This window comes from Lacerta agilis, chromosome 5 (assembly GCF_009819535.1).
Source record: "Lacerta agilis isolate rLacAgi1 chromosome 5, rLacAgi1.pri, whole genome shotgun sequence".
NCBI classification, from domain to species: Eukaryota; Metazoa; Chordata; class Lepidosauria; order Squamata; family Lacertidae; genus Lacerta; species Lacerta agilis.
This window is the reverse complement of record NC_046316.1, coordinates 90,017,173-90,044,361: the sequence shown is the minus strand read 5'-3', so window position 1 is coordinate 90,044,361 and position 27,189 is coordinate 90,017,173. Positions and strand designations below refer to the sequence as shown.

The window sequence follows — 27,189 nt, the reverse complement described above, 5'->3', positions numbered from 1 at the left end:
ATGGAGATCTGGGCATTTTTCATTGCTCTGCTGGTGGTTCTTCTGATTCTGCACTCCCTGAAACAACTCCGGTCACGCAGGCAATATCCTCCAGGACCTTTTCCGCTTCCTCTCATTGGAGGTTTGTGGCGATCCGGGACGAAACTTCATGAAGATACTCTCATTAAGGTACTTACTTCTTAGTAATAACTCAGTCTAATGTCAATAATTGTTTTATCAATTCCCCCCAACCATTCTGGTATTTAAGCTTAAAAAGTACCATGGGTTTAAATGCTAACTGCAAGGGCCACAATTTAATACACAATTGAATGCAATGAAACTCCTACACTTAAAAGTCATTGAATTAAAATTAAAACTGAATTTAATTAAAAATCACCCAAGGTTCCATTGCCAAAGTAACTTAATTCATTTTCAAGTCACCCAGATTTTTTACAAACTACTTTCAGGTGTAATAAGGGCAAGTAAAAGCAACTAACAAATTTAATAAATAAATAAATAAATAACAAAACAAAACAAAACAAAACAAAACAAAACAAAACAAAACAAAACAAAACAAAACAAAACAAAACAAAACAAAACCAATTCAGAGATTTTGGAATTAATTTTGTGAATCTGTTAATCTGATTTTGTCATTCCTGCCATTGCTGCTGTGCTATATAGGCCATACACAGGTAGACCCAGCAGCTGCCATGCAGATAAAAGTTTGATAAAACAATGATGGAAGAAGAGGCGGATTTGGGGCTCTCAAATTTCAGTGGCTCCCTGTGCAGCGCTAAAATTCAGCACTGCCCATCCACCATTTGCTCTCCGTTATACATCATTGTTGTGGTGCCCCCTGAGGCACTGGCACCCATTGTGGCCGAACCAGTCATGCCACCCTAAAACCGCCTCTGAAGGTTCCTCTGCATGTCCATCCCCTCTGCTTGTAAATAATCCACTTTTAATAAAACAGCAAATCATCCTTAATGGATCTCGGCAGTAAACACTAATCTCCAGATAATAATCCCACCAAGAGCTCCTCCCCCTCCCCCTCTCCTCCTCCTCCCCCTTCTTCTTCTTCTTCTTCTTCTACTTCTTCTTCTACTATCACTTATAGCCAAGCAAGATTGTCTTCCATGAACATGGACTTAACAGTGAGTCTGTAAGTGACTGTGGAGGCCTGTTCTGGATCCACACATCCTTCCCCGATGGGGACAAATGTTTCTGGGCAGGAGTTGATCACAGTGAGGGTTTGCCAAGCGTGCCTTCCTCTTAGCACGTTTCTCCCTTTTGTCCTGAGTTTGAGTGTTTTGAAAGCCCATGACATCTTTGGTAAAGGCTGTTCTCCAATTGGAGCGCTTGCAGGTCAGTGTTTCTCAATTGTCAGTATTTATACTACATTTTTTTTTGATTTGCCTTGAGAGAGTATTTAAAGCTCTTCTGTTGACCACTGGCATTAGACTTTCCATTTTTTATTCCTGAGGCACTGGGACCTAATATGGTATATTGTCTGCCAGAATAGAGTAGTTGCTTTGGAAGACGATAATCAGGCATCTGCACAACATGACCAGCCCAACGAAGTTGATGTTGAAGAATCATTCCTTTGACAATGGTGATATTTGCTTCTTCCAGTACACTGGCATTAGTTTGCCTGTCTTCCCAACTGATATGTAAAAATTTTTTTTTGAAACACTGTTGATGGAATCTTTCGAGGAATTGGAGATGGCATTTATAAGTGGTCCATGTTTCACAAGCATGCAGTAAGGTTGGTAGTACAATAGCTTTGTAAACAAGCATTTTGATTTCCCTGCAAATGTACCGGTCCTCAAACACACATCCTCTGCACTATGTTGTCATCAGCATATTGAAGCTCTATGACGGAAGTTACGGTAACCTTACTCTTTGCTTTCAGCCTACTCAGATTAGTTGGAGGATGGATGGCAGCTGACAGATTGAGGTTGAATCCTGACAAGACAGAAGTACTGTTTTTGGAGGACAGGGGGCGAGCAGGTGGGGGGGGGACTCCCTGGTTCTGAATGGGGTAACTGTGCCCCTGAAAGACCAGGTGCACAGCCTGGGACTCGTTTTGGACTAACAGCTGTCCATGGAGGTGCAGGTCAATTCTGTGTCCAGGGCAGGTGTCTATCATCTCCATCTGGTACGCAGGCTGAGACCCTACCTGCCTGCAGACTGTCTCACCAGAGTGGTGCATGCTCTAGTTATCTCTCGCTTGGATTACTGCAGTACACTCTATGTAGGGCTACCTTTGAAGGTGACCTGGAAACTACAACTAATACAGAATGCAGCAGCCAGACTGGTGTCTGGGAGTGGCAGCCGAGATCATACTGCACCAGTCCTTAAAGACCTACATTGGCTCCCAGTACATTTCTGAGCACAATTCTAAGTGTTGGTGCTGACCCTTAAAGCCCTAAATTGTCTCGGCCCAGTATAACTGAAAGCATCTCCGCCCCCATGGTTCAGCTTCCTCTGAGGTCCAGTGCCAAGGGCACCGAGGGGTGTGCAAAACTGAGAAGATCCTTAACTGAGAAGGTCTATTTGGCGGTGCCAAATTTTGTTCTCGCCCAGAGCGTCATATTACACACTTTGCCCTTGACTGACACTGTGAAAAGAATGGCACTGGGAGACGAAGTTCACAGGCTGATCCTGCTACCATTTACTATTCAACACTTGCCATATAGAAAATGCAGCAACTTTTTGGCATGTTGCTGATTTCACTTACTGTAGATACCCATGCCCTAATTATTCTAATATAACAGACCTTGTTTAAATGGTTTTGCGCTTTTCAATATTAATAAGAATCTTGTCCTTTTACCTTAGTTTTAATATTATTACTGTGTGTCTTGCTTGCTGCTGCTGGATTAAGGAGGCTTATCTCTGAGACACATCGTGCAAAACGAAAAGCTGAGCTAATCGAACAGCTTATTACAATAAGCTCTGGAATTTGTCTTCCTTCTCTTCCATTGTATTCTGCCCATGACCCAGAATGCTGGGAACCTCTCCCCTTCCAACAGATTAATGGGCACCAAGTTCTCTTGGCAATGAAGTAGGAGCTCATAATCTCTTTCCAAGAAAATGAAGGAGGAGCTTGCAGCTCACATGTGGCTATTATTAGTTATTAAATTTATAAATATCACCCTTAATCCACAGCTCAGGGCAGTTCACGGCCTAATAATAGTAATAATTAAGAATAATTTCATTATTATTTATACCTCACCCATCTGGCTAGGTATCCCCAGCCACTCTGGGTAGCTTCCAGCAGAATATAAAAACATAATAAAACATCAAACGTTAAAAACTTCCCAATACAGGGCTGCCTTCAGGTGTTTTCTGAAAGTTAGAATACAACATACATAAAATACACGATAAAAACAAGAAGAAAAAACTAACAAACCAGTAACCCTTTGCACAAACACATTTTGCAAATGTATAAGATGTTAATCAGCAAGAGGTCTGGTTGAAGAGGAACAGTTTCGCCTTAAACACCTAAAAGTTTATAATGAAGGTTCCAGCTGAACCTCCCTTGGGAGAACATTCCACAAAAAGGAGAGACTACAGAAAATGCCAGTTTTTGTGTTGCCATCCTCTGGACCTCTTGTAGCCTCAGATGTTGATTTCAGGGTCCTGATCAGATCATATGGGGAGAGGCAGTCCTTTAGGTATTGAGATCCTAAGCCTTTGTAGATCAAAACCAACACTTTTAATTGGGCCCAGAAACTAATTGGCAGCCAATGCAGTCAGACCAAAATTGGTGTATTATGCTCAAACAGTCTTCTCCTGATGAGCAACCTGGCCACCGAATTCAGCACTATCTGAAATTTCTGATCCATCGTTAGATGCAGCCTTATGTATAACACATTGCAGCAATCTAAGCTAGATAGAATAAGAGAAAATTTAAAAAAGTTTTCACTCACTGTCAGTTCATATTTTATTTTATTTATTTGTTTATTTAATCCATTTATAAGCCATTTTTTCCAGAGAAAACAATTCAAAGACTACAAGACTACTTAGCCATCAGATAAGAACATAACTTTTAAAACATCTGTAATTGGTAATAATCTCTAGCCCAGAGATGTATTTGGGGGACCTCTTTTTAATTCATTAACAAATATTTGTATGGTGGTGATGCTCCTGCTGTGACCCACTGTGGGTCATAAACCTGACCCAGTGCTCTAGCCCAGCTTATGTCAACCTGGTGCCCTCTGGACTACAATGCCCACCTGCCCCAACCATCATGGCCAATGGGCAGGGATGATGGGAGTTGCAGTTGTACAGCCTCTGATGGGCTCCAGTTTCCACATCCCTGCACATAATGTGCAACAGAGAGTAAAACAAATGGGTTGGGAAGGAAGGAAGGGAGGGAGAAAGGGAGGGAGATGCTGGCAAAAGAAGCTGTGAGAAGCTGTAGAGGTAAGGAAGGCTGGAGGTCATGTGTTAAGTCGAAATAGCCACCTGTTTACTTTGAACATAACATTCCTTTCCTCTCTTTTGACCCAAATGGTAGATGGCAAAGGAATATGGCAACGTTTACACCTTTTGGGCAGGAAATATACCCCTTGTGGTCTTGTCTGGATTCCAAGCAGTGAAAGAAGCTCTCATTGACCAGTCTGAACAATTTGAGGAGCGACCAGTGGTGTCTTTCTTTACAACAAAAGGAAAGGGTGAGTAGTGAAGAATGAGACAATCTACTGGCATTTCCCCCAGAGAAAACATTTAAATGACTCAAAAAAAATTTTGTTCCTTCCAGTAGCACCTTAGAGACCAACTAAAGTTCATAACAATTACAAACTTAAGATAAAGTAAAGGTACCCCTGACCGTTGGGTCCAGTTGTGGACGACTCTGGCGTTGCGAGCTCATCTCGCTCTATAGGCCGAGGGAGCCGGTGTTTGTCCACAGACAGCTTCCGGGTCATGTGGCCAGCAAGACAAGGCCGCTTCTGGTGAACCAGAACAGCACACGGAAACACTGTTTACCTTCTCACCGGAGCTGTACCTATTTATCTACTTGCACTTTGACATGCTTTCAAACTGCTAGGTGGGCAGGAGCTGGGACCGAGCAATGGGAGCTCAACCTGTCGCATGGATTTGAACTGCCGACCTTCTGATCAGCAAGCCCTAGGCTCTGTTGTTTAATCCACAGCGAGACCCGCGTCCCTTATAACAAACTTAGTTAGTCTCTAAGGTGCTACTGGAAGGAATTTTTTTATTTTGTTTTGACTATGGCAGACCAACATAGCTACTTACCTATATTTAAATGACTGTCTGGATAAACAGAACAAAGCTTCTCGATTAAGTGCAGGAAATGGGTTGTTGGAGCCAATGCTAGTCCTACAGAAGACCCATTGTAATTAATGTACATGGCTAATGAAGGTCTATTAATTTCCATGTGTCTACTCTGAGTAAAACTTACCTAGATACAACCCAATCCTCGAGCAAGTGCTTTATGGATAGCCTAACTGCTGCCATTCATGCACTAGTAACCTCCAGGCTGGATTACTGCAATGTTTGTTGTTTGGGGCTGCCCTTGAGGTTAGTTCAGAAGCTGCATCTGATGAATAATGCAATGGGTCAACTGCTCATGGGGGCAGGAACAGCCAACATGTCACGCCATTGTTGAAAGAATTCCACTGGCTGCCAATTAGCTACTGGGTTTATTTTATTTTATTTATTAAATTTATATACGGCCCTTCATCAAAAAAAATCTCAGGGTTGCTCACAGAATAAGTTCATGATGTTGGTTTTGGTGTATAAAGGCATATACAACTTGGGATTCAGATGCTCAAAAGAGCATCTCATTCCTTATACACCTAGTCCGGGGGTCAGCAACCTGCGGCTTCGGAGCCGCATGCGGCTCTCTGACAGGTCTCTTGCGGCTCCGGCATGCCCCCTTTCAATGCCCTTTCAATAATAATTAAATGGTTATCGGCAAAAAAGGGCCAAAAAAACCATGAATAATCCGCATCAACGTTGAACAGCTGGGTGGTCTTTCTCAGCCCTCTCGGGGTTCCCGAGGACAGACCCAAGATTGATGTCCACCTTGACCACTCCCAGAGAGAGGAAGCGACTTCTTCACACCAATAAGCGTGTGGGGAGGGCTGAGCTTTTACCACCTCGGCGTGCCGATTGGCAGGACAGATCGCCCGCCTTGGCGCATAGGCTCGGAGCCGGGGCCTTACCGCCGAGGTAGCCACTGAGGATGAAGGCGGGAGGTGGGCACGGGAGAGCGATGCTTCGTCCGGCCAATCAGCCGCCGGGATGCCTGTTCCTGTTTGAGGGGAACATGCCAATGAGGGTGGCGTTAGGGCGGGGAGAAGAAGGAGCTGGGCTTTGCGAGTTATCGAGAGAGAGAGAGAGAAAAGAGTCGGGATAATAAAGGCGGCGGGAGGTGGTGGCGGCGATTGGAGCGGCCCCTGTTCTGAGCGGCCCCTGTCGGGCGGAATCCTTTTCAAAGCGGCCGCGCAGAGGGCGGAGCAAGCGGGCCAGGCGTCGCCGTGACGGGAGGGCGGTGATGGTCGCTGACAAGATGAAGTAGAGCTGCTTTGGGGCGGCGGCGGCGAAAACGTCCAGGCTGCTTCTGAAACCTCTGCCAACCGGTGCTTCGCCAGCGCTCGCTGCGGGCGGTGTACATGCTCAAGACGGCCCCAAGGGCGGCTCGGGGGCCCGGAGCCCCGAGGCCGGCGCGCTGCAGTGCCTGGCGTGATTCCCCCCCCAAAAAACCTGTTTTTTGCTTTTTTGCTTTTTGGCTTGCTCTCCCACCCCCCTCTCTTTTTCTTCCTCCCCTCCTTTTTTAATCCAAGGGGAGAAATCCCATTTTTAAAACAAACAAACAAACGAAAAACAAACAAACACCCCCCACAGCTGCTGCAGCCACTCTATTTGAATTTTTATTATTACCCTTTTCTCCCTCTATCCCCCCTTTTTCTTTTCTCTTCCCCTTTTGTTTTTGTTTTCAAAAAAAGGAAAAGGAAGAAAAAGATTTCCCCCCTTTATTTTTATTTTTTAAACTACTACATATTTTAATAGATATTCTCCCCACCCCACCCTACCCCCAATTTATATTTTTCCACCCCACTTTTCCATTCCCACCCCCCCTTTTTCTTTCTTTATTAGTTCGCTTGCCAACCTATCTTAGAGGGGGAAGCCCTCTCTCCCACCCACCACACCCCCCAAAAAACAACTTTGAGCTGAACCCCAAAAAACGGGGGTAGATCACTGCTGAAAGTAGATCACAGTTTCTTGGGAGTTGGCCACCCCTGGTATAAGACATGTAACTAGAATAAAAATTTAAAAAAACCAAGCAAATAATTGTAATAACTACTGTAATAAAGCACTGCTATAATTATATATAATTTCCCTAAAATTTTGGTTTCATTCGCCTTTCCGTGCTGAAATGTCACAACCTGAACGACCATGGCTTGCCCCCCCCCCCCAGTTTTGATCCTGGGTACGCCCCTGAGTCAATGCAAAAAAAGTAATAACTTATTCTTGTTGTTTTTACTAATTATACTTTGCATTGGCTCCTATACGTTATTTATTATTATTGCATTAAGGTAAGAAACAATATATGCAGCGTTATATTTGTTTTAAATGTCGCAATGGTTTTGCGGCTCCCAGTTGTTTTTTTCCCCTTTGGAAACGGGTCCAAGTGGCTCTTTGTGTCTTAAAGGTTGCAGACCCCTGACCTAGTCAATCACCACACTCTGTGGGTGAGGGCCTCCTGCAGATACCATCGTGGGAGGCCCATTCCATACAATGTAGGCATGGGCATAGTGTTGTGTTCCCTACCCTTTAGAATTCCCTCCCTTTGAATAGTAGACAGGTGTCCCCTCTGTTGTCTTTTCAGCACTTTCCAAAGACCTTCCCCTTCCAAGAAGCATTGGAGAACTTTCCCAGTCTGCATCTGTATTTGAATTTTTAAAAAGATTTATTGTTGTTGTGTTGCTTGTTGTTTGCAGTTGTGGATTCCTTTGGGAGAAAGAATGGGGTATAAACGTACTAATAAATGATTTTAAAAGTCATTAAATTTATGATGATGAGGGGCTTCAAGAGCAAATCTTACTGGCTTGAAATCAGCAGGGTGCCAGATGACAGGTGCAGGATTTGGAAAGTAATGAGAGGCAAGAGCAGGGAGACTGAGGGGAGTATTTAAGAGGCACATAGGTATATATAGCATAGTAACAGCTAAGCCATATTGCACCACATACAAGAATTCAAGTACATGTGGAAGGAGTATAGAGAGCAGCTGAGTTTGGTAGTACTGAACAACAATCCTACTTAGGGTAGACCCAGTGGGCAGTCACCACCATCGTCATTAAATTTTTAATTGCCTTCTGCATGAATGTCTCACAGCAACTTACAGACATATAAAAGCAGCTAAACTGGTTTTAAAACAGTGCAGAAACAACAACTAAATATGAGTCAAAAACAATACAAAATATACACCTGTTGAAGAGACCTTGTGCAAGGAAAGCAGATTGAGACTATACGGGTAAAAATTGTGTGAGAGAGAAACATCAGTGACCTTACTGTGGGACTCTGCTATAGACCAGTGTTTTTCAACCTTTTTTGGGCAAAGGCACACTTGTTTCATGAAAAAAATCACGAGGCACACCACCATTAGAAAATGTTAAAAAAATTAACTCTGTGCCTATATTGACTATATATAAAGTAATTTTTCAGTTTTTCCCACGGCACACCAGGCAACATCTCGCGGCACACTAGTGTGCCATGGAACAGTGGTTGAAAAACACTGCTATAGACTGCCAAACCAGACTGAAGACTTAGATGCTGCCTCCCTAGAACAGATTACCAAACATTCAAATAGGAGAGTCATGGGAGACTTCAATTTCCCTGATATCTGTTGGAACTCAAACTCTGCCAAGAATGTAAGGTCCGGCAAATTCCTCCATTTCCTCACTGACAATTTCATATGCACAAGTCAAAGACAAAACCCCCCATTGTATTCTTGCAAGGAAGTTGCTAAAATGTGGGATGAATGATGTACTTGTTAGGTGGATCTGTAGCTGGATGACTGACAGAACCCAAAGAGTATTCATTAATAGTTCCTCATCACTTTGGAAAGGGGGAGGACAAGGGGGTGCCGCAAGGTTCTGTCCTGGGCATGTTGTTGTTCAACATCTTTATAATGACTTGGATGGAGGAATTGAGGGGATGCTCATCAAATTTGCAGATGACACCAAACTGGGAGGGATAGCGAATGCCACAGAAGGAGTTGGGTTTATCTTTATCAACACTGGTAGTTTGTGCAACAAAGACTGAACTTGCAGGTATCACCTGAGTTTTCCATAATTTTAAATGCCAGACAAAATCCCCCATCGTAGATACCACATGTCTGGAGAGCTCACATTTTTCTGATACTGTAAAGTGCAGGGACTTCTGGGACCACCTGATTTCTGTTCTATTATCACATAATAATGAATAATGAATGACGAAAGGCAATAGAAAGTGAGGTTCTGTTACACCAATATTGTAGATATACCCATATAATACTCTGAGATGGATTCTGCATCATCTTCTAATTCTTGACTTCAGAGAGAGCAAGTAGTTATTAAATTCAAGGACATGAACTTCAGTGAACATAATTTCTTCCAGGCTGGCAACTTAATTATTTACATTAATTTCTGTAAATAATAATTTCTCAATGATTTTCCATAGGTATTATATTATCAAATGGTCACATCTGGAAGCAACAGAGACGGCTTGGAGTGGTTACTATGCGGAAGCTGGGACTGGGGAAGAAAGGCATGGAGCACAAGATAGCAGAGGAGGCCCGTCAGCTTGTGGAGGTCATTGCACAATCAAAGGGTACATGATCCTAGGTGATGGTGATGGGTTTTCTTATTTTCCAGCCTGCAGAAATCTATTTGTACTGCCTCTGTCCATTTTGGAAAGGAATGTGATATGCTTTAGAATCACAGAATGGTAGACTTGGAACGGAGCCAGAGAGTCATCTAGTCCAATCCTCTGCAATACAGCAATCCTGACACAGCTGTCCCTGGATGGGCTTGAACCACCAACCTTCTGTGAGACACACTGACCCATTGTGGTGGAGATCACAGCGGTTTCTCTTGACCATCATAAAATCCGACTCTCAGTATGAACAGGAGCAGCTGAAGTCACATTAGTATAACTTTATTTTGCAGGACAACCACTTGACCCCTCCATGCCCATCACTAATTCAGTCTCCAACATGATATGTGCTGTGGCTTTTGGGCACCGGTTTGCTCTTGAAGATGAACAGTTCCGGAAGCTGATAGAAGCCATGGATTTTGTCCTAAAATTTCAAGGCAGCATCCAGCATTCTGTGAGTAGACATTTTCATTCCTACTGAGCCAGAGTATGGTCTCCCAGGGTCTTAGGTCCCCCACTCAGCATTCTGGAATCCATTATGATAGAGGATAGAGTATTAGAGAAGAAAGATTAGGTTTAAATCTAATCTAAGATAAGGGCAATTTATGATCTCATAGCATAAATCATTTCTCAAGATTATTATAAAGATTGAAAAAAAGAATAAGGAGACTATGTCCAATCACAGGGGACTCTTTGGAGGAAAGATGGGATAAAATTGGAACAATGACCTTCAAAACAGGTCGTCTAGAGCCCAGGGGTTAGCATAATAATCTTCTCAAGAAGGGGATTACATAGTTTTGTTGCCATCATAGTGAATTAAATTTGTTTTCTCTCTGCCCACTGAATATCATGACTCATGGGGGACTTGTTTCCTGAGGTAATATATTGGCAGCCCTATTATGGACCAGTTTAATATCTTCAGGTTTTAAGAAAGACAAAATATTCCTGACGCACTTGGACCTAATCTATGTATATAAACGCAAGTGTCTCTGCGTCCAGTCCCTGTTTCTCTGGGTTTGCGCTACTGAGCATGTGCCCCACGGACACAGGGATTGGAGCAGAGAGACAATCGGGCCGGGAGCAGTGGCGGCAGTTGAAGCGGCGGTTGAAATGAAACGCCGGCGCTCCAGAGGACGAGGGGAGGCCAAGAAGGGAGGCCACGCTGCTACTCTCTCCGCTGAAACCAGAGCCCCGAGGCCTAGCGGCCCGGGAGCGGCCCAGAGCAGCCCGCCCCGCGGAGCGCTGACGCTCCGGAGGACGAGGAGGGACGCTGCGCTCCCGCAGCTGCTGCAGCAGCCATCTGACTCGGGGCCCCGAGGACTAGCGGCCCGGGAGTGGCGTGGCCAGCCAGAGGGCGGTTGAGGAGCTTGGGGGTGGGGAGCGGCGCAAGAGCAAAAAATAACAAACCGGGCGGTCTTCCCTTATCCTGCGAGCAGTACCTGCTCTCCCGGCTCCCGCAGCGCTGGCACAGCCCCCGTACCTATTCGGAGAAAGGGAGAATGACGAGGCCTCCACCGCTCTAGCGCCCATTATTTTAATGGGCTTAAACCACTAGTGTGGTATATTGTCTCCCAAAATTCAATGGCCACAGAACCCTGAGAGTCTGTGGGTGAAATAACTTGGAAAAGCAGGGACTAAGGAGGCACAGAATGGCATATCCTGAAAGACAGCAAGGGTGGATGGTTGGCTGGATCTGTAAGCTCTACACTGCAAAGACCACAATTGGAGCATGTGAGCATCTCTAAATTTTGGAAACATTTAAAAAGAGCCATAAATGCCCAAGTTTCAAGAGTGCTACAATAACTGTTGAAGAGTCCAACCCTAAATTCAATAGAGGTGCACTGATTTTCCCGGGGGGGGGGAAGCAAATCAATTTGCTGATTTGAATTGGGGGGGGGAGAGATTGAATTTAGCAGTGGCAGTCATGATGGTGCCAAAGGTCCGTATAGTTAAAGCTATGGTTTTCCCAGTAGTAATGTATGGAAGTGAGAGCTGGACCATAAAGAAGGCTGATCGCCAAAGAATTGATGCTTTTGAATTATGGTGCTGGAGGAGACTCTTGAGAGTCCCATGGACTGCAAAAATATCAAACATATCCATCCTTAAAGAAATCAGCCCTGAGTGCTCACTGGAAGGGCAGATCCTGAAGTTGGGGCTCCAATACTTTGGCCATCTCATGAGAAGAGAAGACTCCCTAGAAAAGACCCTGATGTTGGGAAAGATGGAGGGCACAAGGAGAAGGGGACGACAGAGGATGAGATGGTTGGACAGTGTTCTCGAAGCGACTGGCATGAGTTTGGCCAAACTGCCGGAGGCAGTGGAGGATAGGGGTGCCTGGCGTGCTCTGGTCCATGGGGTCACGAAGAGTCAGACACGACTGAACGACTGAACAACAACTGTGGGCCCCCTGCAGCCACCACCTTTCCTGGATTTTTTTTAATGGTTGCTCCCACTGCTTAAAAAAAAAAGCAGCTCCCTTCTGTATGACCCAACTAAACCCTTTTGAACTGGGGGATGGGCAGACCTGTCAATTTCAGTTTCTCATTTTTCCTGTCTTAAATACAGTTCTCCTCATTGCTACATCAATTTCTGAACTTAAAAAAAGTTCTCATGAAGTTTCACCTGCATTTTAGTGCTAATTTCTCTTAATGCACACGTTTGCCTAATACTGTATTCACATTTTTGCAAAGCAGTAAATTTCATGTTTGTATGTTGTTTTCAACAATATATGCATTCTTAGGCATACCTGCCCATAGTATTTCCATTTCCACTTACCTGGGACATGGCAGACAACCCTATATTAGTCCAACATTCAATTTCTAGTTCCTCCATGTATTCAGAAAAATTAAAAAAGGCGAAAGATTTATACGATCTGAAGATCTTCTGGGACGACATCTATATAGAACTTTACAAAATATTTATAGTCTCATTCATAAAAAACCAGAAGCATTTCTACTCAGAACTACAGGACCAGACATTCCTAGGAATGTAAGAGAATTTTTTTTAATATGCCATGAGAATCCTAATAGCGTCTAACTGGAAAAGTGATTAAAATCCCTTTCAGGTCAGATTGGTTACAAAAATTAGTTGAATATGCTAGCCAAATTAACCAAAAAAAGAAAAGAAAGATAATTCAAAACAAGTATTTACAGTGGTAACTCTGGTTACGAATATTTCTGGTTACGAGCTCCGCTAATCCGGAAGTAGTTGCTCCTGGTTGCGAACTTGGCCCCAGGATATGAGTGGAAGTCCTGCAGTGGAGGTGTGTGCGCAGCGGGAGGTGCCATTAGAGAAAGCGCGCCTCAGGATAAGAATGGTTTCAGCTTAAGAACGGACTTGCAGAACGAATTAAGTTCGTAACCAGAGGTACCACTGTATTGCAAAATGGGAAGTTTTAAAAACATATCTTAAGAACAGTTGATGCAGTTTGAACTCGGTCGTAGCCTTTGAATATTCGCTGTAGCTGTAATAAGCAAGAAATAAGGACATAGGAGAAATAATAATTATAAAATCGAAGGATAAGTTTATGCAATAAATGAGTAAATACTAAGTGAAGTATGGAGATGATGGAAAGTTAGATGTACACTAAGATTTATTGTTAGAATATATGAGGGTTTTTTGTCAACTTTGTTTCCCTTGTAACAAATGACATAAATGTACAATTTTTTTGTTGTTTAACTTTTTTGTTTAAGTTTAAGTATGTACACACACACACACACACACACACACACGTGTGTGTGTGTGTGTGTGTGTGTGTGTGTGTGTATAGGATGCGGGTGGCACTGTGGCTTAAACCACAGAGACTAGGGTCTGCCAATCAGAAGGTTAGTAGTTCGAATCACTGTGGCAGGGTGAGCTCCCGTTGCTTGGTCCCAGCTTCTGCCCACCTATCAGTTCGAAAGCACGTCAAAGTGCAAGTAGTTACCTTCCAGCGGAAAGGTAAACAGCATTCTGTGTGCTGCTCTAGTTCGCCAGAAGCGGCTTTGTCATGCTGGCCACATTACCCGGAAGCTGTACGCCACCTCCCTTGGCCAGTAAAGCAAGATGAGCGTCGCAACGCCAGAGTCGTCTGTGACTAGACCTAATGGTCAGGGGTCCCATTACATTTATATATATACACACACACACACACACACACACACACACATATCAGAAAAAGTATTCTTTAATGTGAAAAGTAGGAAGAAAGAAAAGTTTTCTTTTTAAAAGATTTTTTGTAGAGGAAAGATGGGCATTACTTGACTGGGCAACTGGGGAATTTAATAAATAAAATAAGTAATAATAAAAATTGCAGAAGTGCACATTTCAAAGAATGGCTGTGTTTGAATTTGTATATTAGATAAATTCATGTTTAAATGTGAACTGACTTGAATGTCCCCCCCACCAATACTTATTCTCCATCCACCCCCACCTCCTGCAAAAAGACCACTCACTTGTTCCAGGAGGAGTCCTGGGATTATTCCCAGTTTTGGAATGAAGTCTGGGAGTTGGAAAATATATTGAGCAATAGTTTTCTTTCACATTTTCACCTAGGGATAATTCCCAGAACAAGTTGTTGTGAGATTCAGTAGAAGTTGCAGACACCTTCCTTCTTCTCAGTTAGACTCAAAGTCATATGCTAGCCCTGAAGAATTATGCAGATTATTAAAGTGGTAATTCAAAGCACAAATGTGTGACCACGCTTCCTCATGGTAATGACAGCATTTCTGCTATCTTTCCTTTAGCTGTATGAAATATTCCCATGGCTCATGAAATATCTCCCAGGGCCCCACAAGAAGGCCTTGTCCTGCATGGAAATGGTAGTTTCATTTGCAAAGGAGGAGATAGAGAAGCATAAGGAGAATCTGGCTCTGCATGAACCACAGGATTTCATTGATTTCTATCTACTTGAGATGGAGAAAGTAAGTACCTGCTTTGAAAACTGAATATTGCTCATCAGAAGAGTCATTTTATTCCCTCTTACATGTGAATACTAATCTCTTGCCAAGACACCAATATTTTTATTCCGAATCTCAGCTGAAAAGCACATTGAGTTTCCCCAAATTTCCCTCATAGTCATTTTGTTGCTAAAGTATGTTGACTTCCACCCATAAGCATCTATTGAAACGGGTAGGAAATGCCAGGTATTTCCATAACCCCAAATTTGACAGTGAATAAGTGGGAATTTGTGTGTGTCAAGTAAGGGGTCTTCCCTTTGGAGCATTGCTTCTGTGCATAAATTAATCTGGATTGGTGTTCATCTCACATTCAAACATAGGCAGAGAAAACAGAAAAGCTCTACTGGTTCAACGATTTCATTTTTAATCTCATTTTTCTTCAGCGGAGGATATGTTGGGGCATCCTTTCCAGGAATGAATACAATTCCTCCAGTTTGCTTTGTGGCCCCAATCTGTGGCTCTCAATTCAGGCTAATTTTCTGTAGGCCACTCTGGGGACCACCTGTTCTGGATCCATCTCTGAAGCAATTTAGTGGGTGGGGCTAAGGCTTTTAGTATGTTTATTTTAAAACAACAACAGTATCATAACAAACTGTTTGAATAAGGTTTAAAAAGAAGGTTGGGAGCAGTGATATTGCTAACAGCCTTGGGCAGTGGAATGCCAACAGGAGACATCCCTGTTGACACACCACCTAGTCCACCACTGGTGAAGAAGCAGTGCTGGCAGTGGTGGCAGCTTCATTGAGATTTCATCAAAATCTCACAGGATCTTATTGGATACCACTGTTGCTGCTGTCACTTTGCAGGCACTGCTGTGCAATGCAAGTAAGGGAGGAAGCAGCAACATCAGGGCAGTGGTGGTGGCATCTTCCCATTTCACTTCAGGTGGTGTGATGGGACCCTTGACCCCTTATTAGGCATTTCCTGGTGTTATGGTAATAACTGGGTGAAAGTAGATAAAGTAAGTGCTGAAGGACAGATTGTAATGCATGTAAATGACATGTCACCTTCCCTATTTTCAACATCAGAGCAGGAATGACCCAGAGGCTACCTATAATGAAGAAAACTTGGCTCAGTGTATCTTTGACCTCTTTATAGCAGGGTCAGACACAACCACCATTTCTTTGAAATGGGCGCTTCTCCTCCTGGCAAGTCATCCAGATATCCAAGGTGAGAGAGGGAGCTATGGGAGCCTGGGCTTCTCTTGACCTCTTGACAGTGGACTGTAATTCTTTAAAGGTTTCATACATATCTAATGAGATGCTAAAACAAGGAACCTAAAGGCATGGAAATAGTTAAAAGTAAGTGAGTTTATGATGGAAGTTTTGGAAGACAAAGGGTTATCAAAATAAGTTAAATGCTTTTGACTTACACATCTGGAAAGTTACAGGTGGGTAGCCGTGTTGGTCTGCCATAGTCGAAACAAAATAGAAAATTCTTTTCAGTGGCACCTTAGAGACCAACTGAGTTTGTTCTTGGTATGAGCTTTCGTGTGCATGCACACGAAAGCTCATACCAAGAACAAACTCAGTTGGTCTCTAAGGTGCCACTGAAAAGAATTTTCTATTTTGTTACATCTGGAAAGAACCCTTTTCCCCATGAACATTTTCCTACATAGTTTCTGGAACCTAAAATCAAGGTCATCAGAAGCAGAAATGTAAAATGCCCTGAATACCCTGTCCCCATAGGAAGCTTCCAATCTATTATTACTAAGACAGGAGGAGATGGAGGGTCTGAATGTGTAGAGAAGTTGGAACAGGAGGCGGTTGTGGGCAGTGGATGAAGCTAAGCGAGTCAATGAAAGTTTTTCTGAAGGAGAGGAATGTCTGTGCAAAAAGAGGGAAGACAATTTGAAGATTGGGAAATGGCATGGTCAAAAGAAGGGAAAGAAAGATGCATAAAGAAGTCATTGTTTTTGCCAGGGTGAATATAGTGATGAATCCAGATACCTTCATGACAACCGGCAAGTCATGCCCCTTCTAAAACTGCAACAAATATGAAATGTTAACCAATGCACAGATTATGACCAGTAACAAGCCACCTGTTTTCTGACTCTCTCTCCCCCTCTTTGCTGAACATTCAGCCTGGAAGAGTTCTGGTGGGCTCACTCACTCCCTCTTTGCATTTTATTTGGCCTTGATAAAAGGACTTTGGAATCTTTCGAAATATAAATGGCAGTTTAACACATGGCCAATGAAGCCACCTTTTCCTCTGCACAGCTTAGCGAGTGATTTTCTCTTTGAGAGAAGCTCATTTATCTGATATAAAGAGGCAGGGGTGCCAAATTGAATAAATTATTCGGAGGCAGGTAAGCCCCAGTCCACAGAATTGATTACAAGATGTGGCACCCGCCCCGCCCCCATTTGAATGGTAACATCCATCAACTTTGGGAAGTCCAGGACCCTCAAATATTTTGCCGGGGAGAGCAAAGGGACCTCAACCTCTAACAGTTGGATCCCATGTGGAGGACTGGCCAAGAGGTCTCCAGCAGATGCCATCATTGCCTCTGCTGTGAAATAAGTGCCTGAGCCCTCTCCCTGCTTCTCCTTGGTCTACTACATGATTGATATTTGCCAAGATCAAGTAAGGAAGAGGATTAATGAAACAACATAGGAAATATTGAAGGGTGGGGGATATGTTTTTTCAAAAATGTGTACAACAGACAGGCTTGGATCACAGCCCTTCAGCAAATCCAGCCAGCTCATGTAACCAGAAACAGCTGAGCAGAGATTCACTTCCCCCTTTTTCACCCTTGGGATCTTGAGTGGGGAAGAACCACTGACATGAGCTCCTTGGAGGAAAAGGTGTGCTATAAATGTAAGAAACAGGGACTCATTCACAGAATGTTATGGAATAAATTCATGGGGAATATATGTCCATCTGAAAAAAACATTGCAATATTCAGAATAAACCATATCTTTCCATCATTTTCTTCAGATAAAGTCTACAAGGAGATAGATGATGTCATAGGTTCTGCTCACTCAATCAGCTATCAAGATAAGAAGAAATTGCCCTACATCAATGCTGTGATTCATGAAACACAGCGCTTTAAATATGCCTTACTTTTTGGGGTTGTCAGGCAATGTACAGAGGATGTGAAGATTCATGGTGTCCTCATTCCCAAGGTATAGAAGCATGATACAACTGCACTCCTGTATCCCAAGAACAAAGAGCATCACTGGGCTGCAGCGTATTGAGCGTTGCAGGCAGCCATTCAGGAGCTTGCGTTGTCTAAAACCCGAAGAGCAAGAAAATCACACAAGAGCAGGAGCTCCATCTGCAGACTTGTTTCACCATCAGCTAGTACCATTCCATGGGACATTTTCTTTGTCAGGAGTATAGTGTCAACAGTTTGATGCAGCATAAAAAAAAAAGCTAATGCTATATGAGGCTGCATCAACAGAAGTATAGTGTCCAGAGCAAGGGAAGTAATAGTAGTGCTCTATTCTACTTTGGTCAGACCACATGGGGAGTCCTGTGTCCTGTTCTGGGCACCACAGTTTAAGAAGGATATTGACAAGCTGGAACGTTTGCAGAGGAGGGTGAGCAAGATTATAAAGGGTATGGAAATTAAGCTTTATGAGGAATGGTTGAGGAAGCTGGTTATGCTAAAACCTGGGGGAAAGGGAGGCTGAGAGAAGATATGATAGTCATTTTCAAATATCTCAAGGGCTGTCAAATGGAAAATGGAGAAAGCTTGTTTTGTCCTGCTCTAGAGGGCAGGACCTAAACCAATGGCTTCAATGGAAAGGAGATTCCAGCTAAACATCAGGAAGAACTTTCTGGCAGAGCTGTTGTGGAATTCCCTTCATTGGAGATTTCAAAGCAGAGGCTGAATGGTCTTCTGTAATTTACACTTTAGTTGAGATTCCTGTATTGCAGGTGATTGGACTCGATGACCTTTGAAGTCCTTCCAGCTCTAGAATTCTATTATTCATGTATCAAGAGGAGGAAAATATGGAGACCAGAAGTCTTCCTCTGGTTTTGGGTCTTCCCTTTTAAAAGAGGGATGGAGAGAATGAGGCCGTCCTTTACCCTGCCCAAACAGGGAGCTTTTAAATGGGAAAAAGTTAGAGATGAAATGCCACTCTCCCCACAAAAACGTCACCCAGTTTAAATTCAGTTTCAATTTCAGAAATATTAGCCCTAGGGCAGTGAAGGACAACCCAGAAATGTATTGCTCTGAGTGCATTCCCATTCAATTGTTTCTTCTTTGCAGGGGACAGCTATAATTCCCGATCTGCGTTCTGTTCTTCTTGATCCCACACGATGGGAGACACCAACAGAGTTCAACCCAAATCATTTTTTGGACAAGAACGGACAATATGTGGCTAGAGAAGAATATCTGCCATTTGGTGCAGGTAAATGCCATTGTCCAAGCTATGTTGTTAGTTGTAGGCATGCTTATTGGGGAGATTCCAGGAAATGAGAACAGCAGCACCAAGGGAGGCAGAGCAGAAGTAACATCCTTCTGGCAGGAGTAGCACTGCTGGGCAGCAGAACATCGCAAGGCAGTGGCACGTTTAGGCTAAAGCTTTGTTGTTGTTCAGTCGTTCAGTGTGTCCGACTCTTCGTGACCCCATGGACCAGAGCACGCCAGGCACGCCTATCCTTCACTGCCTCCCGCACTTTGGCCAAACTCATGTTAGTAGCTTCGAGAACACTGTCCAACTGGGGAGCCCGTGTGGTGTAGTGGTTAAGAGTGGTAGACTCGTAATCTGGGGAACCGGTTTCGCGTCTCCGCTCCTCCACATGCAGCTGCTGGGTGACCTTGGGCTAGTCACACGTCTCTGAAGTCTCTCAGCCCCACTCACCTCACAGAGTGTTTGTTGTGGGGGAGGAAGGGAAAGGAGAATGTTAGCCGCTTTGAGACTCCTTCGGGTAGTGAAAAGTGGGATATCAAATCCAAACTCTTCTTCTTCTTCTTCTTCTTCTTCTTCTTCTTCTTCTTCTTCTTCTTCTTCTTCTTCTTCTTCTTCTTCTTCTTCTTCAACCATCTCATCCTCTGTCGTCCCCTTCTCCTTGTGCCCTCCATCTTTCCCAACATCAGGGTCTTTTCCAGGGAGTCTTCTCTTCTCATGAGGTGGCCAAAGTACTGGAGCCTCAACTTCAGGATCTGCCCTTCCAGTGAGTGCTCAGGGCCGATTTCCTTGAGAATGGATAGGTTTGATCTTCTTGCAGTCCATGGGACTCTCAAGAGTCTCCCCCAGCACCATAATTCAAAAGCATCAATTCTTCGGCGATCAGCCTTCTTGATGGTCCAGCTCTCACTTCTGTACATTACTACTGGGAATACCATAGCTTTAACTATACAGACCTTTGTCAGCAAGGTGATGTCTTTGCTTTTTAAGATGCTTAGGTTTTTCATTGATTTTCTCCCAAGAAGCTACCCAGCATCTTTTCCTGGGATGTAATTTAGCCTGGTCTGAAACCACACTCAGAACTGAGTCTGCAATGAAATCACCCCACTTCCTATTTCTTTCATCCTGAGCTCTATAGGAGATTGGGGTATGTGTCAGTTTTCCATTTTCAAAGAACAAAGGAATATTTTTGTCCCATATCTGTCAGGAGCTGGGCTTTTAGTATCATCTGCCGCATGCTGCAAAATATTGTTCCTGTAGAAATTCAGCAGACATTCTCATTGCTAACTTCCAAACATCTCTTATCATTTTTATACAAATAATTATGCCTATTCAATTGTTGATGGTGATGTTTTAAAGTAAAGATGAGCCAGCCATTTTTGTACGATTATATAGCCTGGTTTTACAGGTTATTCTGGTTGGTTGTCAGGGGAAAAATAGGTATATAGCAGGGGTGGCCCACTCCCAAGAGACTGTGATCTACTCACAGTTAAAAACTGGCAATGATCTACCCCCTTTTGGGGGGTTCAGGTCAAAGTTGCTGAGTGTTTTTTTAGGAAGGAAAGCCCTGTTTTGGGGTTCAGGTCAAAGCTGTTGAGCTTCTTTGGGGGGAGCCAGAGATCTCTCAGTGATCTACCAGAGATGTCATGATCTACCTGATGGACATGCCTTGTATATAGAAACGAGAATTCCAAGATCCAGGTTTGGGGCAAGTACTCTTTGGTGAGAACATCCCAGCAAAGATTTTAAATTAAAAAAAACATGCAGCAAAGTAAAGTGTGGAAATATAGGCTGCTAGACCTTTAATATATGCCCTTGTGAGTTCTTTTCAAAGTCTCGCTCTTCCCCAGAGGAGGAAAAAGAACACACATTTGGTAAGTTTATAATGGTTCACATATAAACTCTCCAAAGGTCAGAGTCCTGTGTTTTTCCACACAGCATTCAGAAAACATTGCGCAGGCAGTAAAACTTGACTTAGTTACAGTGCTTAAAGTTCCTAAATTATTGGTATAAGCAGGGCTATTTTCCAGCTGGAACACACTGGAACTCAGTTCTGGCCCCTGTCAGGTGGGTGCCATTGCCATTATAAAAGGTGTTTGTGGTAAGTTTTAGCACCTCTTTTTCTAGAAAAATAGCACTGGGTATAAGGACTTTGAAATGGCTTGTAAGAGCCATGCAGTTAGAGCTTGGAGCACCAGTTCAGACCTCTTTCACGCTGAACTTCTCAGGCCTGATTACCTGGGTCAATGTATACTGTACACTCGACAGCATTGTTAATGCTGGGTTTTGTTGAGTCATAATTCTCATATTACACTTAGAATCTCGTTGTATTCTAAGACTATGATGATGAAACAGTTGAAAGGCAAATTCATGTGCCTAATGCATTCATCTTAGAGATAATATGTTTTCTTCTTTTTCCATAAGACTGCAAAGAGTTCATTTACTGAGTCTTATAGTGTCACCTCTGACTCACAGAAGCTCTCAGGCAGAGACTTTGTCTCAGCCCAGTTAGCTGTGACCCTACAAATAGACGTTCTATGAGCTGCCTTTGGAATATTAAATTTGCAAATATTATACGGCGCTTTCCTTATCGTCCCTGCCTCCCAGCAATATTCCCATCCAAACATTTTATGTTGTTGTGTGGGAGGGAGGGAAGGGCGAATTCAGAATACGATTTTTTTTATGATTAGCCCTGTGCTGGACCTTGCACAATGCTATACTCTAGAAGAAGACTATCAAGCTCATAGAACATCACCCTTGGAGATAGTGCAGAGGCAGTTGAGTATTTTTTTAAAAGCCTTGCAGCTCTCTTTCTGTCAAGCACCAAATAAACAAAGAGACCCAGAAACCTTCACACCGAAACCAGGGCTGCAAGCACAGGGTAATCGGCTACTACAACCTCTACTTCCTCCCTTCCCATCTCTCAGTTTCTTTCAATCTGGCCTTGTGACTTATCCCCGCTGTTGCTCAGGGCAGTTGAACAAAGTTTGTCTTTCATAATCAACCCTGAAATGTTGGCACTCAGCAGGCTAGGGAATTGACAACAGCCTTGATTATTTCCCTATCCTAACTATGTCTAGTTCACCAAAGTATTATGTAGAGTACACAGAAATAGACATTGGAAAATAAATTATTGCTCACTTGTTGCTTTCCCCTTGTCTCCTCCTAGGGTCTCGCATGTGTTTGGGAATGCAGCTAGCAAAGATTGAAATATTCCTCTTCCTGACCAGCCTGCTGAGAATGTTCCGCTTCCAGCTGCCAGAAGGAGTGAAAGAACTCAATCTAGAGGCTGTACCAGGGGGTACAACACATCCCCATCCTTATAAACTCTGTGCTGTTCCCCGCTGCAAGGCGTAATAAAATAGGAAAGTTCCAGGGGGCTCCACTCATGCCATTCCTGACACTCTTTGCCATACCTGACACATTAGCCCCCTGGAGTTTCCCCTTCCCATCTCATGCAACTGCTGAGGTCTCTTCTTTCTGCAGCTCTGCTTTTCACCCATTTTCACCTTCATTCCACCTCCTGTTTTTCAGGCCCTTTCATGCCCCTGCTTTCATCTTCAACCCTATCCCCAGCCCTCCTAATCCCTCGTTTTTCCAACTTACTTTCCATCCCCATTCTTGCTCTTACTCCCCTTTTCCCTCGATCCTCCTTTTCACTTTCCTCAACTCTCTCCTACACACAGATCACTCCTCTTTCTGCACTTCCTTTTCTCTCCCCATTTCAACCCCCTCCATACTGATCATAGAACCAAAGAATTGTAGTGTTGGAAGGGACCCTAAGGGTCATCTGGGCCAACCCCCTGCAATGCAGGAATCTCAGCTAAAGCATCCATGACAGATGGCCATCCAACCTCTGCTTTAAAACTTCCAGTGAATGAGACTCCACAACCTCCTGAGGGAGTCCATTCCACTAACAAACAGCTCTTTCTGTCAGAAAGTTCTTTCTGATATTTACAGCATGTTATGGTCCTAGAGAAAATTATATGAAAATGATATATCGATGTTATCAAAAAGCAAGTAAATTGGCAAAAATGTATAAATCTAAATCAAATAAGTGTTGGAAGAGAAAGAAGGTTCTTTTCATCATATGTGGTGGTCTTATGGTAAGGTTAAAGTTTACTGGGAAATGATATATAATGTATTGAAAAGTATATTTGAAATAACATTTGTATAAAAAAACAAAACCCAGAAGCTTTTGGGAATTAGAGGGACATAACTACCCAAATTGAACAGGAATTTATTCATGTATGCTACTAGTGCAGGAAGAATGCCCCCAAATGGAAAGAAGTACAAGTCCCAGCAGAAGAAGAATGGATTCAAAAGCTTATAAATATGCAGAAATGGCGGAACTTACCAGAAAAATAACAAATCAAGATAACCAACTTTTTATAGAAGAATGGAAATGGAAATGGTTTATTGAATATTTACAGACAAATTGTAAACAGATAAGAACATTGTAATAACCTGCAGTTTCATAAGAGTATATATTTAAAGTAGATGAATAAATTAAAAATTAAGTTATAAACACAGCATTCCCCTGATCCACCAAGCTTGTTGTTGTTGTTGTTCATTCGTTTAGTCATGTCCGACTCTTTGTGACCCCATGGACCACAGCACGCCAGGCACGGCTATCTTTCACTGCCGCCCGTAGTTTGGCCAAACTCATGCTAGTCGCTTCGAGAACACTGTCCAACCATCTCATCCTCTGTCATCCCCTTCTCCTTGTGCCCTCCATCTTTCCCAACATCAGAGTCTTTTCTAGGGAGTCTTCTCTTCTCATGAGGTGGCCAAAGTACTGGAGCCTCAACTTCAGGATCTGTCCTTCCAGTGAGCACTCAGGGCTGATTTCTTTAAGGGTGGATATGTTTGATCTTCTTGCAGTCCATGGGACTCTCAAGAGTCTCCTCCAGCACCATAATTCAAAAGCATCAATTCTTTGGTGTTCAGCCTTCTTTATGGTCCAGCTCTCACTTCTGTACATTCCTACTGGGAAAACCATAGCTTTAACTATACGGACCTTTGTCGGCAAGGTGATGTCTTTGCTTTTTAAGATGCTGTCTAGGTTTGTCATTGCTTTTCTCCCAAGAAGCAGGTGTCTTCTAATTTCGTGACTGCTGTCACCATCTGCAGTGATCATGGAGCCCAAGAAAGTAAAATCTCTCACTGCCTCCATTTCTTCCCCTTCTATTTGCCAGGAGGTGATGGGACCAGTAGCCATGATCTTAGTTTTTTTGATGTTGAGCTTCAGACCATATTTTGCGCTCTCCTCTTTCACTCTCATTAAAAGGTTCTTTAATTCATCCTCACTTTCTGCCATCAAGGTAGTATCATCAGCATATCTGAGGTTGTTGATATTTTTTCCGGCAATCTTAATTCCAGTTTGGCATTCATCCAGTCCAGCCTTTCGCATGATGAATTCTGCATATAAGTTAAATAAGCAGGGAGACAATATACAGCCTTGTCGTACTCCTTTCCCAATTTTGAACCAATCAGTTGTTCCATATCCTGTTCTAACTGTAGCTTCTTGTCCCACATAGAGATTTCTCAGGAGACAAATGAGGTGATCCGGCACTCCCATTTCTTTAAGAACTTGCCATAGTTTGCTGTGGTTGACACAGTCAAATGCTTTTGCATAGTCAATGAAGCAGAAGTAGATGTTTTTCTGGAACTCTCTAGCTTTCTCCATCATCCAGCGCATGTTTGCAATTTGGTCTCTGGTTCCTCTGCCCCTTCGAAATCCAGCTTGCACTTCTGGGAGTTCTCGGTCCACATACTGCTTAAGCCTGCCTTGTAGAATTTTAAGCATAACCTTGCTAGCGTGTGAAATGAGTGCAGTTGTGCGGTAGTTGGAGCATTCTTTGGCACTGCCCTTCTTTGAGATTGGGATGTAGACTGATCTTCTCCAATCCCCTGGCCACTGCTGAGTTTTCCAAACTTGCTGGCATATTGAGTGTAGCACCTTAACAGCATCATCTTTTAAAAATTTAAATAGTTCAGCTGGAATATCATCACTTCCACTGGCCTTGTTGTTAGCGAGGCTTTCTAAGGCCCATTTGACTTCACTCTCCAGGATGTCTGGCTCAAGGTCAGCAACCACATTACCTGGGGTGTATGAGACCTCCGTATCTTTCTGTTATAATTCCTCTGTGTATTCTTGCTACCTCTTCTTGATGTCTTCTGCTTCTGTTAGGTCCTTTCCACTTTCGTCCTTAATTGTGGTAATCTTTGTACGAGATGTTCCTTTCATATCTCCAATTTTCTTGAACAAATCTCTGGTTTTCCCCCATTCTGTTATTTTCCTCTATTTCTTTGCATTGCTTGTTTAGAAAGGCCCTCTTGTCTCTCCTTGCTATTCTTTGGAAATCTTTGGAAATCAATCTTTATAGAGAGAGGCTATAGAACCCAGCCTCTCGGATAATGGCGTTGTTCCAAGTGAATCTCCACCCCCTCTCCCTGTCTCGCCAGTGTGGTGTAGTGGTTAAGAGCGGTAGACTCGTAATCTGGGGAACTGGGTTCATGTCTCCACTCCTCCACATGCAGCTGCTGGGTGACCTTGGGCTAGTCACACTTCTCTGAAGTCTCTCAGCCCCACTCACCTCGCAGAGTGTTTGTTGTGGGGAGGAAGGGAGAGGAGAATGTTAGCCGCTTTGAGACTCCTTCGGGTAGCGAAAAGCGGGATATCAAATCCAAACTCCTCTTCTTCTTCTTCTTCTTCTTCTTCTTCTTCTTCTCGCCCACTCCCTCATTCGTCATTCTCATCGTCTCCTCTACATGTGCTGCTCCATGCTCTCTGTCTTTGAGCTCTTTGCTGTTCTACTTTTAAGGCTCGCCAGGTTCTGGGAGATGGAGGGTCTGGAATGCTTTCTAATGACAAGGACCCGGTGGTATACTCCAGTGGAATATCCCTCATGTCCGTTTCAATTACACACAGGCATTCCCCATTTCAGTGTCAATTAAATAATTATACTCAACAGGACTTGCGTGTGCTCCGCTGTTGCATGCAAGGACCCGGACCGCAACCCCTGCAGAAATCGGGGGTTCCCTGTACATGCCCATCTTAGATCTCAGCCCATCTGTAAGCTCCTTATGCAGCCACACAAAAAGTATGGCTATCACAAAAAGTGATGTTGCAAACAGACAGGACCGCACCCAGAGATGCCTGTGCTCTTGGTTTTGTTCCAGTTACTTTGAAGCATATTACTTATGGAGCTTATTAAATGCTTCAGCTAGCTTTGTGGTATGTTTTAGATGGGGTGCCTGATAACTTCACTAAATGGTAGTCCATCCACCTTTGGAGCCAACTGATACTAACTGCTTGAGGAATGCTGGTGCAACAAAATTTTAAAACAGATAAATGAATCAGCACCTGTGTTTATGAGCTTATATGCCTCCTAGCCAGAAGGTAAAGGGAACACATCATTGTGGCTCCACTGGATATGCATCTGACACACTGATCACTAGCGCCTGATAAATTGCTTAGCTTTTTTCTTCCCACTTCTGTTAAGTTTTCTGAGCCACTCTCATTATACAACCTCATGTTTCAATCCTAGCATGCCTACATGGCTAACCTTTCCTGTCCCTTTAATTTTTTTGAGCAAGAGGGGGTTTGCCCATTTGGCATTGGTCATTCATACTGTGAATCAGATTTTAAAGTATTTGCGCATTTCACTTTTTATCTGGGCAGCTGAAAAAAGAAGAAGCCTGTTTATTCTCCAGTCTGAACTAAGCTGTCAGATTTTCTGTCCCTGAATCTTCATTCTGCCCACAAGTGTGTGAGAGTGCAATGGCCTCTGAGGACATTTCAGAGGTCTTTCTGTAACCCAGAGATGCTAACAAGAAGTCAGTTCTTGAGTGTGCCAAACACTTTCAAAATACCTTTCAGGTTAAATTCGTTAGAGTACCCAGTCCTGGCGAGATGCTTTTCTTTGATGACTTTGCAATAGTTGGAGTGTTGCAAAATTGGAGTGTTGGACTGGGATTGGGGAGAAGCTGGTAGAAAGCACAATTCTGCCCCAGAGCAC

At 43.4% G+C, this 27,189-nt stretch overlaps 1 protein-coding gene across 1 annotated transcript; it reads left to right on the top strand.

Annotated features, from left to right (window-relative positions):
- LOC117047540 (cytochrome P450 2J5-like) lies at nucleotides 1–22,733 on the top strand. The gene is made up of 9 exons (XM_033150815.1): nucleotides 1–168; nucleotides 4,502–4,658; nucleotides 9,673–9,822; nucleotides 10,161–10,321; nucleotides 14,592–14,768; nucleotides 15,833–15,974; nucleotides 17,742–17,929; nucleotides 19,024–19,165; nucleotides 22,335–22,733. Exons 1-9 carry the CDS (start codon nucleotides 1–3, stop codon nucleotides 22,520–22,522), a joined length of 1,473 nt encoding a protein of 490 aa, XP_033006706.1. The 3' UTR covers nucleotides 22,523–22,733.
- The last annotated feature ends 4,456 nt before the right edge of the window (nucleotides 22,734–27,189 follow it).

What these genes read in the sequence shown, in the direction of transcription:
- LOC117047540 (XM_033150815.1), top strand. Translation starts at nt 1, where the DNA reads ATGGAGATCTGGGCATTTTTCATTGCTCTGCTGGTGGTTCTTCTGATT. An exon ending in ATGAAGATACTCTCATTAAG is followed by an intron (nt 169 to 4,501) that starts GTACTTACTTCT and finishes CCCAAATGGTAG; the next exon opens with ATGGCAAAGGAATATGGCAA. An exon ending in CTTTACAACAAAAGGAAAGG is followed by an intron (nt 4,659 to 9,672) that starts GTGAGTAGTGAA and finishes GATTTTCCATAG; the next exon opens with GTATTATATTATCAAATGGT.